The 14225-nt window shown below is 49.0% G+C and overlaps 1 protein-coding gene and 1 long non-coding RNA gene across 3 annotated transcripts in view; one reads left to right on the forward strand and one right to left on the reverse strand.

The window, feature by feature from the left end:
- Positions 1–7936: 7936 nt before the first annotated feature.
- Positions 7937–11658, reverse strand: LOC141518920 (uncharacterized). 2 transcript variants are annotated; one of them, XR_012477312.1, is made up of 4 exons: positions 11432–11658; positions 10968–11188; positions 10035–10289; positions 7940–9926 (listed from the first exon to the last, which is right to left on the reverse strand). It is a non-coding gene; the product is annotated as an uncharacterized LOC141518920 (long non-coding RNA). The 2 variants fall into 2 exon arrangements; XR_012477311.1 differs by having other exon boundaries at positions 7937–9926; positions 10035–11188.
- Positions 11659–12259: 601 nt separating this feature from the next.
- FADS3 (fatty acid desaturase 3) overlaps positions 12260–14225 on the forward strand; it is a 29567-nt gene continuing 27601 nt past the window's right edge. Inside the window, exon 1 of the mRNA XM_074231659.1 lies at positions 12260–12466. Coding sequence (XP_074087760.1) covers positions 12260–12466 — 207 coding nt within the window. The remainder of the gene's footprint in view (positions 12467–14225) is intronic.

A 14225-nucleotide genomic window follows, 5' to 3' on the forward strand; every position in this document is an offset into this window, starting at 1 on the left:
GGTCTCTGTGAGGAAAGCTCTCTGTAAACCAATGAACTACAGAATCATGTGCTGCTTACAGCTGTTTGGATGTCAATTGGACAGTCTCTTGAGGACTTAGGCCTGATATGAATGCCAGCCACCTGATGCTTCAAGACTTTTAATCTCAGCTGATAGGCCCCCCTCTTCCACTGCCATGGAACCCATGTTCATGGTCGGGTAGACAAGGCTCTTGTGAGCTATCATGACACCTAAATTCCCATGCCCTTTAGTTTAATTGTTTATCATCTGTGTCCAACTCTTTGTCATTCCATTTGGAGTTTTCTTGGCAGAGATATTGAAGTGGTTTGACATTTCCTTCTCCAGCTCAATTTACAAATGAGGAAACTGAGGTTAAACCATGTTAAGTGACATAGTGTCTGAGGTTGGATTTGAATTTACAAAGAAGTTTTCCTGGCCCTGAGCCCAGGACACTATCCATTAATTTCCCAAAGACCTCAATCAATGAACTTCTCAGAAGTTAGCTAGGTTAGTTCTCAGATGGATGATAGAACCTACTCCAGGAGGCCTGGTAGGATCTGGATTTCAAAGAGCTGCAGAGTATATGTGAATATTACCCCCCCTCCCCCAAGTCTTTTCTCCAGGTTCCTTCTGGTGATCTATGTATGGAATAATTAAGGAGACCTTCCCTTATCCTCATTGTTTTCCTCTCAATGCTGTCCAATGTCCTCCTTAAATGTAACACCGAGAACAGAACCCATTTCTCTCTCTTTTTTCACAATTTTCCCCTCAATCCTATCCCCCCCCCCAGAAGGCAATGTCAGTCTCTACATTGTTTCCATGGTGTACATTGATCCAAATTGAATGTGATGACAGAAAAAATCAGATCCTTCAGGAAGAAACATAAAGTATAAGAGATAACAAGATCAGACAATAAGATAGCAGGTTTCCCCCCCCCTAAGTTAAAGGAAATAGTCCTTGGACTTTGTTCAAACTCCATGGCTCTTTATCTGGATACGGATGATATTCTCCATCACAGAGCCCCCAAATTGTCCAATTGTTGCCCTGATGGAATGAGCGAGTCCATCAAGGTGGATCATCAGCCCCATGTTGCTGTTGGGGTGTACAGTGGTTTTGGGGTTCTGCTCATCTCACTCAGCATCAGTTCATGCAAATCCCTCCAGGCTTCTCTGAATTCCCATCCCTCCTGGTTTCTAATAGAACAATAGTGTTCCATGACATACATAGACCACAGTTTGCTAAGCCATCCCCCAATTGAAGGACATTTACTTGATTTACAATTCTTTGCCACCACAAACAGGGCTGCTAGGAATATTTTTGTACAAGTGATGTTTTCCCCCCTTTTCCTCATCTCTTCAGGGTATAGACCCAGTAGTGGTACTGCTGGATCAAAGGGGAAGCACATTTTTGTTGCCCTTTGGGCGTACAGAACCCATTTCTCTTGATCTAACTAGGACAGATTACAGAGCCTATCACCTCCCTAGTTGAGGATATGAATCCTCTCAGTGAATAGAGCATTGGATGTAGAGTCAGGAAGACCTGAGTTCAAATCTTAATTCAGATAATTAGGCTGTTGTGACCCTAAGTCATTTAACCTTTCTGGGCTCAGTCTCCACAACTGTTAAATGGAAATGATGATACTAATAGCAGTGTGGTTGTGAGGGTAAAATGGAATAATGCAGGTAAAGTGCATTGTAAACCCTGAGGCACCGTGCAATTATCCTAGTCAGAATAACTAATGATACTTAACATTTATATAATTGAAGGGCTTGTAAATGCATTATCTTATATCTATAGCAATTATGTTATGATTTATGTAACCTCAGTTCACATTAGCTTTTCCAGCTGCCAATACCAGGTCACACTGAGCTTACAATCCCTGATGGCCCTCCCATCTTCTTTCAGATGCACTATTGCCTATTTTCCCTTCTTCCATTGCATACTCATGAAACTGAGGACAAGTGTGTGAATTTATATTCGTAGCTACCCCAGATTTAAAGCACTCGAACTAATAACTCCTAAGTCTTGATAGATAAATAGATTTTTACTGAACCAACCAGAAAGGACATGGTCTGGAAAAAAAAAAAGACTTCAAACCCACCAGCTAGTTAAGTGATAAGTTGCTTCTAAAGTTGGTGTTCTACAATGAGGAACCACATTGCCATTGGGAAGAATAAATGCCCTATAGAAAGAAACAGGCAATCCATGAGGCCAGGCAGGGATATCTGTGACCAGAGAAACTCACCTTCTCCACACTGTGGAGGTTCCGTCATTGATGGATATCAGCTCTTTGCTTGGATGTTCCTTTATCTGATCATAATCTTTTCTCATTCCCTCTTTCCTTCTGCCTTATGACCCTTAACCCTCTTCTTCATCTTCACTATGACTTCCAATTCCTTTGACCCTCAGGTCTTTAGCAGATCATCACTCCATATACTGACTAGATTCTTCTTCCATCCCTATCCTGACCCCTTAGTGGATTAGTCAAACCCTACACTACCTTCTACCCTCCTATCTAGATTCCCCATCCTAGGGACAAGCACATGGAGCCAAACTCCAACTCTGGATTAGTCCTGCCATCTGCCTCCATTACTTGTAATCACAAAAATCACATTGATTGGGTCCACTTTAAATTTATGTTTTATAATCTCAACTGGGCCCTCACTGTGGCAAGGCAATCATCAAACTGCCCTCTCTGTTGTTATCCACAGTGCTTGTTCGAAACTTCCTCATTTCTCCTCAAGTTTCCCAAGGAATTCCTTTCCCCTTCCCTTTCAACTGAGGAACATCGATGAAAAAAAAATGAGTAAGTACCCTGTTTAGCACTTAAAGTCTTTGTTACCTGCCCTCCTCTTACCTCTGGTTTTCTTGCACTTTACTCCTCTCTACCTACTCAGTGATCCAGACATCAGTCTCCTTGCTGTTCCTAGCATGTGACATTCTAACTGCAGTCTTTTCTTTTCTCTTTTTTTAAATTTATTTTTTCAAATTATATGTAAAGCTAATCTCAACATTTTTTTTTTAGGATTTTGCAAGGCAAATGGGATTAAGTGGCTTGTCCAAGGCCACACAGCTAGGTCATTATTAAGTGTCTGAGGCCGGATTTGAACTCAGGGACTCCTGACTCCAGGGGTGGTGCTCTATCATCCACTGCCCCACCTAGCCGCCCCTCAGCATTCATTTTTGTAAAATTTTTCCCCTCTTACTCGTTCCTCCCCTCCCTCCCAAGACAGCAAGTAATCTGATATAGGTTATACATGCTCAATCATGCTATACATATTTCCATTTTAATCAGGTTGTGAAAGAATCAGAACAAAAGGGAAAAATCATAGGAAAGAAAAAAAAACAATTTTAAAAAGTAAAAATGGTATGTTTTGATCTGCATTCAGACTCCATAGTTCTGTCTCTGCATGTGGATGACATTTTCCATTGTAGACCTTTTAGAGTCCTTGATCACTGGGAGTTAAATTGATCATAGTTGGTCAGCACTACAATGTGGCTATTACCATTATAATGTCCTCCTGGTTCTGCTCATTTCACTTTGCATTAGTCCATGGAAGTCTTTCCAGCTTTTTCTGAAATTCTTCTGTTCATCATTTCTTATAGCACAATAGTATTCTGTGACATTCATATACCATAACTTGTTCAGCCATTCCCCAATTGATGGATTTCCCCTCAATTTCCAATTCTTTGCCACCACAAAAAGAGTTGAATAGTTTCATCCATGTTGGTCTTTTCCCTTTTCTTGTGATCTCTTTGGGATACAGAGCCTTTTCAATGACTATCTCTCATACCTGGAAGATTCTCCCTCCTCTCCTTTACCTCTTAATTTATCTTCTTCAAAGACTCAATTCAAATCCCACTTTTGGTAAGAGCCCTTTCCTGGTCTCCTTAATTGCTAATGTCTTTCCCTTTGAGATTTCCTCTCATTTTCTCTTCATGTTTCTTGTTTGACTCTAGCTAAGTCTGTGTCTGTCTCCTCCATTAAAATGTGAATCTATCTATCTATCTATCTATCTATCTATCTATCTATCTATCTATCATCTATCTATCTATCTATCTATCATCTATCTATCTGTCTATCTATCATCTATCTATCTATCATCTATCTATCTATCTGTCATCTATCTATCCATCATCTACCTATCTATCTTATCATCCATCTATCATCTATCTATCTATCATCTATCCATCATCTATCTATCTATCATCTATCTATCTATCTATCTATCAATCATCTATCTATCATCCATCTAGCTTTCTAGCTCTTTAGCTCTCAAGACACATACACAGGTATCTAAATATATACAGACACATACACACACATATATGTTTATATATATTTGCCTTTTTATCTACAATACTTTGTATAGTGCCTAAGACAGAGCAAACGTTTAATAAAAGCTTCTACATTGTGTTGGCTTTGTTAGAATATATCTCTGTTGGTCTCTAGCTGAAGTGTTCTCTGAGCTAATTCTGCTAACATACTCTGGGGTTTAATGGTTAAAAAAGACTTCCCTTACCAGAGAAGACAAATTCTTTTTAGCTGAAAAAGCTAAAGCATAAACTCTAGTTAATTGGCTCAGTGGATAGAGCACTAGTCCTGGACTCAGGAAGACCTGAGTTCAAATCCAACCTCAGACAGTCACTAGTTGTGTTACCTTAGGCAAGTCATTTACTCCATTTGCCTCAGTTTCCTCATCTGTAAAATAAGCTGGAGAAGAAAATGGTAAGTATTTTTGCCAAGAAAATCCCAAATGGGATCCCATAGAGTCAGACAAGATTGAACAATAACAAAGATACCAGTGGAGTAATGGGCTTTCTCTCATCATGGGGTGGAATCAGCTTCCTTGCCAGTGGGGCATCTCTGACAGCAACTTTGTGTCACTTTTCCTGAATTTTCTATGTAATAGCTACTCTCCAGGTGAACCTCATCTCCAGTTCTTCAGAGATGCCTTGTGGCCACTCAGCATCCCTGAAGAAATGTTATTGCTAAGAATTTAGGGAGAAGTGACTCAGGAGCATTTAAAGAAAGATTACTCAACCAACCCATCGTCTACCTGCTGACCAGCGAGCCCAGCTCAGTGACCACCCATAGTATCTGTCTAAGGGAGATGTACTGAGAGATGAAATCCGCGAGTTAGCCATCCAACTGATATTCATAACAGTAAAGATGTTGTTTGTCCTTCATTCTCAAAGAAGATCATCAGGGAGGTGATGCCATGACCTGTTGGTGAATTGGATTTGGGTGAGGGGGTCTGTGCTAAGTCTCCAGCCTCGTTTTCTCCTCCAGAGTCATCTGAGTCCATTGGCCCAATAGGAATCAGCATGACTGGAGACAGCCCTGGAAAGGCAGCTAGGTGATGCAGTGGATAGCATACTGGCCTTGGAGTCAGGAGGATGGGAGTTGGAATCTGGTCTCAGTCACTTGCCTCTTACTAGGTCACTTAACCCTGATTGCCTTGCATCCATCCCGTAACAGTAAGTGGAGGGGGAGGGAAGAGAGTATTTCTAAGTACAAGTTTTCATTTGATATTATAGAAATTTACTGGTCTTACAAATATGATAGAAATCTGGTCTTATTGCTGATAATGATAGCTTAATTAAATTTATAATTTATAATTTAATTAATGTTTTAAAGTTTGGAAAATGTCTTGTCCACAGACTCAGTTGATTGAATTACATGTCACAGTCGGAACGTAAGAATTCTTCACTCACTTCATTTTTCCCAAGTGGATCGTTAGGCCAAACTTGTGAATGGGAGTGGCTCGCCTTTCAGGGATCTAATGGTGTGAATAGGACTCCAGGCCCAAGCATCTGAGGGATCCAACTATCTCCATTTTGATGTTACCCTGAACATCTTCCATGAGTCTGGTACTATCCCAGTCTCCAAAGATCTCAACAGGAGAGAAAGTCCAGCTAAATCTAAGGAGACGAAACTTGAGAGAGAGAAATACGCAGGGAGGTTGTCACTGACAGTGGGACAAGGTCCAGAAATTTTGCGGTTGGCAGGTACATGCAATAAAGACAAGAATGGGCGATGAAGGTTCTAAGAATCAGTCTAAGGACAGGCTAATCTCTAGTCTTTTTGCTCTTGTCCTCGGGTTTATTTTCCACGTCAACCACGAAGAAGGACTGAGAGGAGCTTTGCTATCTCAGCCCCAGATATTCTCCGCCGTGGTTTTCCTGCCTGGGGTTCTTGAAATGATCCGAGAGCATAAGGACAGACGAGAGGGGTTTTCTGACCCTAAGTAAATAAGTGGCTGGGTTGGAGGAGCAGAGTAGTTATCCTTCTCCGAAGGGTGCTTTCTTTGCTGGCTGTCTAATTGGAGCTCATTTTGGTGGCTGTGGTTGGGGAGTTGTGTCTGACTCTCGGTGACCCCCTTTGGTTTTTGGCCAAAGAAATGGAATGGTTTTCCATTTCTTCTTTTACAGATATGGATACTGAGGGTGAAGTGACTTGTCCAGGATCACACAGTTAATGAATATCTGAGGTCAGATTTGAACTCACGAAGATGAGTCTTTCTGATACCAGATCTGGCTCCCTGGCACTGCCCCTAAAAACTAATGTGCATGTCAGGGTATAGATACTCAGCTATTCTGTCCTTCCCTCTTTGAAATTCTAGTCTAAAGTGGTCCCTTCCTTTCAAGGACATCATTCCTTATTGATGTGAAACAGATCCAGGATATAAGTTCCCCCTTGTGGGTTCCTCTATCTTTTGAAGAATGAAATAATCATTAAGGAGAATCAGAAAACTCTTCTGTTCCCAACTACAGCTGAAGGGAGGAGGGTTTATGACCTTGGAGTTTGGAAGGTCTGGAAGGGGGCCTTAGCATGTTCAGGTATGTGGTCAGTGCAGGACCGATGTCCTGTGGGGGGTGGGGAATGACCTTGAGGAACCCAGCTTCCCCAGGGGTAGTTGAGATGAGGATTCCTCCACTGCCTTTGGATGTGAACGTGGCAGGGTGGATGCTATGTAGAAATGGAGCTAAATTGAGCTCCAACTGTCCCCAGAGACTGAGGTGGCATAGCAGAGGGTATCCCCGCCCACCTAAGGTCCTGGAGGAAATAGTTTAGTTTGTTCTTGCTATAGCTTCAAAGGAAGTATTCCATTGTGAAATCTGGCAGATAGATAAATATGGGGTGCTAGACTTGGGACCCTAAGATCCAAAGTAGTTGGACCAACACAGCTGGTAGAGACTCTGGCTGATTATGGCGGAGAAGATACACCCCCCAAATCCCTCAGAGTACTCTAGAACCCTGAGGAACCTAGACATACTACTGGATTCGTGGATAGTGAGCCAAGGCATTTTCTCTACAAAGAGTATATACATTCTTTTTTTTTTCCTTGTAAGGCAGCGGGGTTAAGTGGCTTGCCCAAGGCCATACAGCTAGGTAATTATTAAATGTCTGAGGCCAGATTTGAACTCAGGTACTCCTGACTATGCACCCCCCCCCAAGTCTCAGTGACAGCCAGGCAGACAAAGTGGGTTCCTGGCATGAAGAATGCTCATTTACCTGGCTTCTCAGCCAGATTTTACATTCACATGTAGACATTTGATGTCATGGAAATCACACCCTCCCCTTCCAAGTGGATGTAAACACTGAAGAAGTGAAGCCGAGGTTGTTGTGTCAAAGTGTTGATGTGTCAACCCCAGTGAGCCCTTGGCACGGGACCAGCAAATTTCTGATTGAGTCAGAAGGGAACTAAAGGGATTGATTGAGCAAACACCAGCCAGATTTTGGGGTGTGTTCACTAGCTAAGGCCTGGGGAGTTGGGGGGGGTGTCTCAGCTCAAAAGTGCTCTGTGGAAGAGATTCCTGAAGAGATCTCTCTCTCTCTCTGTCTATCTCCCTCTGCCCCTCCCGTCTCTCTCTCTCTCTTCTGTCTTTCTCTCTCCCTCTCTCTCCCCAATCTGTCTATCTCTCATGACTCTCTGTCTCTCTCTATCTCTCTCTCCCCATCTCCCCCCCCCCCCCCCCAATTCGTCAGGGAGATAGTCACCATTCAGCAGTTCCAGAGTTCAAGGCATAACTGAGGGAGAAAACACATAGTCTAGGAGAGGCATTCACTGGAGGGAAGGAACAGCTTCAAGGACTGAACCTGGAGAAGAGGGCTGCCTATGGAATCAAGAGAGAAGGCTCCAAGACCCTTGAAAGTCAGACTTCAGAGAGGGGACTCTGTGGAACCTCATGCCTAGAGGAGAGCCTCATGAACCCTCTACAAAGATAGAAAAGGCTTCCAGGCCCTCCAGGAACAGAAGTTATGAGCTGCTCTTGTTCTCTGTGCAATCCCACATATAGGCCTCACTTCCATCATGTTTTAAATTTAAACCCATCCTTTTCCCAGACAGTCTGTGAGAGAGCATGCTCTTCAGGCTTATAGGGGAGCTGTTCAAAAGCCCTCATTTTACTATATCATTGCAGTAAATACCTTTACTTTGCAGCAGTTTAGTCTACTGGCATACTGTTAAAGAAAACATACTGGTGGGAGCTCATGAGATACAGGGCTAGGAGTGCAGACCCATAGGCTTCACCTCACACCTCAAGGCAGCATCTGCTCTCAAGGAGCCACCTACAAGTACCAGTTAGGGGAATAACCCAGAGGTGGAATTATAACCCTTTGTTTCCCTCTTTGTAAATTGAAGATTTAAGGTCCCTTCAAGTACTGACATGCTCTATTCTAGGATCCCTTGGAGCTCTGGTATTCTCGGTTCTAAGGTATCACTCAACTGATATTCCAGGTGCTCTCTCCTTAAGAGCCTTTGGGATCCAAACATCTGTGATTCCAGGGCCTCTGGAAGAGGAGATGACAGGACAGGAGAAGCATTATTCCAGTATCACCCTATGAACTCCCCCAGAATGGATGGGGGTGAGATGAATTAACACTCTCCATTCTCAGGCTCCCAACCATTGGTGCCTGAAGAATCTGGGCCTGGCTGCTCCTCCTCCCCCTCTTTCCAGCTGGCCATAAAGATGAGCCAATCTTAGGCCTCAGGTGACAGCAAGGGCTGCCAGAGGCCCCACCTCTCAGCACCTGAGAAGTTAAATATTGACCTTTCAAATTCCAAGTGCAAGGGAGTGACCCCCCCACACTGGGGCCAGGATGATAAGGGAGGAAGAAAATAGGACTCTTCAGGTTCACTGCCAACACCCTGACTGGAGGCTCCGTGGGGCCCAAGGATTTACTAACTGTGACTTTGGGCAAGTCATTTCCCCCTTGGGGACTCAGGTTTCTTAGCCTGTAAAGCAAGAAGGCTAGATTGGGTAATCTCTAGAGCCATGACCTTGCAATCAATCTGTGCTGCCATCTTAAACTGGGAGTGGGGAAAGGGGAGCCTGAAAGCTCATAGAATCCTACAGCCAAAGCTAGGGTGTGAGGGACCTCTTTTAAGGACGACAGACTTTGTAGTGTGAGAGGGAATGTCAGGGAGCATCTGTTCCATACCTCTCATTTTACAAGTGAGGAAACTGAGGCCTGGAAAGAGATAGTAACTGGCCCAAGGCTACATAAGCAGCAAATCGCAAAGCAGGGATTCCAACCCAATACAGGGTCTGCTCTGCAGTGGCGCCAGGCTGCTTCCTTCCATTCCTCTGCAGGCAAATGGCTGCTGCCCCACCCAGGGGCATTTGGTAAGATGCCACCTGCCTTGCATTCTTCTCTCCTAGGGAGATAGAGAGAGCCAAAGAGAGCCAGAGAGTGGTGTATACACTCCAGTGGCCAGCACACTCATACACACACTCTCACACTCAGTCTCACACACAGTCACACACACACACACACACACACACACAAACACACAACCTCACACTCTCACAAACACACATGTACACACTGACATATTTACTTCCTGTCTTCCAGAATCAGGGTACACTTGGAACTTTGGCATGACCCATAAAGATGTTGCCAACCCCTGCTCTAATCTCTGTGGAGGAGAAAATAAACAAACCCATAAGCTTCCTTCTGTCTTTCGCCCCCACCCCCACCCCCAGCAGTTCCCTAGCCCAGGGCGCTGGCCATACTAAGACATTACCTTATAAATCCTTGCTGACTGACAGCACCCAGTCTTGGCCTTAGACTGCATTCCAAGAAGGGGCCAGGGTGGCAGGTGCTCAGACAAAGAACCTCCTTTTGACTGGCACACACCTCCTTCCTTCTTGTCCCTGCCTCTGACCCCCAGTACTGCAGAGGGAGACAACCAGGGTCGGTGTTCCCCAAATTTGATGCTTGGCTGGGGAGAAGCAAGAGGGCCAGGCACCTCACCAGTTTGTCCTTCCCTCTGCCATCCCTATTCCAGAAAGAAGCACTAATGAGTAATTATTGAGTGTGTGTGTGTGTGTGTGTGTGTGTGAGCACGCGCATGCGCACGTTTGGGAGGTGTGGGGACCTTGTGCCTATGGACTCCTTTGATCTCCCAACCAGTCCCATGGATGTCTTCCCAGACAATCTGGGGAACCCCACAAACCCTTTCTCAGATAGCCTGGGAAACCCCATGGACCCCATATCAGATTTTTTTTTTTCTGAAGAAAAATTTGAAGGAAATGGCCCATTTCACTCAGAGGTTTAGGTCCATAGAGAAGCACTATCTCAGTTGGGGCAAATGGGGTGTCCCTCATTGCCCGTCTCCTGGCCACCAGCCTGGAGACAAGAAACTGAGAGGGACTATTTCTCACTTCCTCCTCCTGGTTTTTCTGTCAGGGCTGTCACGTCTCCAGTAAAAGGTGACACAGAAGTGATTGGCAGGGGCCTTCTCTCGGAGGGTGCCAGCTCCAGAGGGAGACTCCCCTTTCGGGCCCCTTCCCCTGCCCCCCCCTTGGGGGAACCTGGCTTCCATCCAGCCCTGATGGAGTCACTGCCCACAACAGCTGTGTCTGGGAAGGGGAGGGAGATGAGGCCAGAAGGGGGGGGGTGGCCGAGGACCCCAGAGCTAGACCCAGAAATGAGACTCAGAGGGGCTCTGACTTACCCAAGGTCACCTCGCTCATCAAGAGAAGGAAAGACTAGCACCCAGATCTTGATCCTGGGGCCGGGGGCTGTTCTGATTCCAGGAATCTCCCCAGCAGACACCTTCCAAACTGAGGGGGTCTTCCCTCAGGCACAGCTCAGTGTCCCCTCGGAGAGAGGACAGCTGTCTTGGGTCTCCATCCCACCTCTGATGCTGGCTGTTGCGTGACCTTGGAGGAGTCACTTGAGATGGAAGGAAACCAGTAAGGAGAGGTAAAGGTCCTGAGTCCTAATTCGGGCTCTAATGCCTCCTCTCTGGGAGACAGGTAAAAAAGGGAGGCCTGAGCTGGCTGTCTCCCAAGGTGCCCCACCAGCTCTGAATGCGGAGCCAGCAATCACTATGCCCTCCCATGGACTTCTTCCATTTGGGGCATCGCCTCCCTTCTCTGGGACTCCCCCCCCCCCCAATGAGGGGCTTTAGCTAACCTGCCTCCAAAGAGGCTTTCCGGTTCAGAAGAAAAGATCCCTGTGCTTGGCTGGCCCCTCTGAAGTCCTTTCCCTCTAGATGTCCGGGTCTCTCCGAACCTCAGTTTTCTCCTCCGTAAAATGGGCCCGTGGAGCCGTAGCCAAAGCGCTGTGTGAACGGCGGCCTCTCCTCTCCTCCCAGCTCCGGTCCCTGCCGAGCCGCCTGGCCTAAGTCCCCCCCGGCCCTCGTTTCTCATGAGCCACGACTCGGCCGGGTGTGAAGGGCTGGAAGCCGCTCGGCGAACACTAGCGCCTCTGCCCCAGCCGTGGGGCGGAGGGGGAAACTGAGGCGCAGCCGCTTGTCCTGGCTCTGCAGCCTGCCTCTCCCATCCCCATCCCCACCCTGCTCCTGCTCTGCTCTGACTGGAAGTCGGGGCTGAGTTCAAGTCCTGCGCCGCCGGGGGCGCGGGCAGCCCGAGGGTGGGCAGCGGGGGCGCCGGGCCCGGCGCCCCGCTTCGGGGCAAGCCCTCCGGGGCCCCGAGGCCAGCCAATGGCAGGTTCCCGGGCCTGTTGACACAGGCCTCGGATTGGTGCCAGCTGCTCCGCTGCCGGTGGCTGTGAAAGGGCCGGAGAGGATGACGAGGGGAGGATGTGGAGGAGAGGGAGGGGGCGAGGCTGAGCCCGGCTGTCAATGGGTTTATAAGGCAGGGAAAAGTTGGTCGAGGCTGAGAGCGCCTCTGGGAAGGGGCAGGCCCAGGCCAGGGGGCCGCGGAGCCGGGCCAGAAGCCGGGACCGCCCGGGAAGGGGGCGGCGGAGCGCGGGGGCCGGCGCGGCGCGGCCAGAGGGGCCATGGGGGCGCCGGCGGAGGCCGGGGAGGGCAGCGGCGCGCCCGAGACCCCCGTGCCCACCTACGGCTGGCAGGAGATCCGGAAGCACAGCCTGCCCACCGACAAGTGGGTGGTGATAGAGCGGAAGGTGTATGACATCAGCCGGTGGGCCGATCGGCACCCCGGGGGCAGCCGCCTCATCAGCCACCATGCGGGAGAGGACGCCACGGTACGCAGACCCCCACCCCGTCCCCTCCCGGGCGCCCAGCTCGGCCGTCCCGGAGCTCGCCCCGCAGGGGGGCCCCGCGGCCCCTCCCGATACCTGCGGCGATGCCCCGGGCCGGAGGCGGCCGGCGCCCGGGTGCTCTGCAGGGGCCCTGGGCACCCCGAAGCCCGAGGAGGGCGGAGGGAGGGAGCAGCGGCAAGGGAAGCCTCCCGACGGAGGCCTGGGGCTCCCGTGACCCCCGCATTAGCAGAGCCTGGAGGACTAAGATGGCCTGCCTGGCCCCCAAGTCCCAGGGTCTGCCTGGGCCACATGTTGGGAGCGGCCCGTGATTTTCCAGGCATGGCAGGAGGGGTCCAGGTGAGGCCAATGGAGCAGAGCTGACAGGACAACCCCGTGAGGGTCTGCCTCCTGGAATCCTCCCTTTTCAAATGAGTAAACTGAGTCCGAGAGGGGGCAACGGAGCCCCGCTGACTTTCTCACCCCCAGGCTCGCCCCATCTACGCAGAGAGAGCCGCTCTTCAGGAGCACCACCCCAGAGCCGCACAAGGGAGTACGCGTCCAGGGTGGCGTTGGAACCCAAGCCTTCCCGAGTTGCCTTGGCTAATCCTGCTGGCTGCCCTCCGGGGGTCATTTCTGGCCAGGTCCCCCTCCCTGGGACCCCTGCCTTGTTCCAGGGTAGGGAGGCAGGGGTCAAGCTTAGCTTCCAGAAGTAGGCGGCGAACATGCACGGGCAGGATGGCAAGGGGGCAGGGCCCCACGGTCTGGCCTCCAGGAGACTGCTCAGACAGTCATGCCGGGCAGCAGCCCCGGGTGTGAGTGAGTCACTGTTCTCCCCATGCCGGACAGCATGTGCCAGGCCCTTTGCCAGGGGGTGGGGTTTTTGGAAGAGCAGCTCCCTCTGTATAGACAGGGTGGGGATGGGGGTGAGGAAGTCAGTGGGGCTCCTACTGCCCCGTCAATGAATAGGGAAGCGTGCCCACAGCCATGTCAGGGTTCCGTTACAGTCCGTTAGAAAACATCCTTCACCCCCCCCCATCCTGGGCATTGCATGGGGCAAGGACTATGGAGCCCCAGAATGCCAGGCTTCAGAGGCTTCTTTCTTGGAGGCCACCAGGGACCGAGAGCTCACTATCTCCCAAGCAGCCTGGCTTTTAGTCAGCTCTAATAGGGAAGGATCATTGTTATCTCCATTTCATAAATGAGCAAACAGGGCCAGAGAAAGTTCATGTCCTCTGTCACAGAGCTGGGATTTGAACTCAGATCTTAGGGCTCCAGGTTCAGCCACCTATTTGTCCGTCCCAGAGAAGCAAGAAAATCCAGTTAACATTCTGAAGAAAGTGAGGTGTTGGGTGATTCCTGCCTCTCTCTCTCTCTCTCTGTCTCTCTCTCCCCCCCCCCCCCCCCCCCCCCCCCCCCCCCCCGCCCTCTCTCTGGCTCTGCCTGAACTCCAGCAGGCTGTCAGTCAGAATCCCCTTAAAAGCATTGATTGACAAGGCTTGAGGGGCAGCCTCTCCTGGGTCATTTTGGAACTCAAGGGTCCTTCGGTAGCCAAAGAAATGAATCTCTAATGATGGAAGACACTAGGATGTCAGTCTCTGGAGTCCCCCTCCGTGTGTAGATAGCCACCTTCTCTGCTTGCCTTGCTGTTCACCCACTTCCCCCCGTTCCTTTCTCCAGGCTTAGATTAGAAACAGGCCTGGCTGGCCCTCTAAGGCTTCTGAGGGAAGTTCTGTCCCCTGAGAGCCCAGGGCCTAGTCCAGAA

The sequence above is a fragment of the Macrotis lagotis genome, chromosome 3 (genome assembly GCF_037893015.1).
Source record: "Macrotis lagotis isolate mMagLag1 chromosome 3, bilby.v1.9.chrom.fasta, whole genome shotgun sequence".
Classification (NCBI taxonomy): Eukaryota; Metazoa; Chordata; class Mammalia; order Peramelemorphia; family Peramelidae; genus Macrotis; species Macrotis lagotis.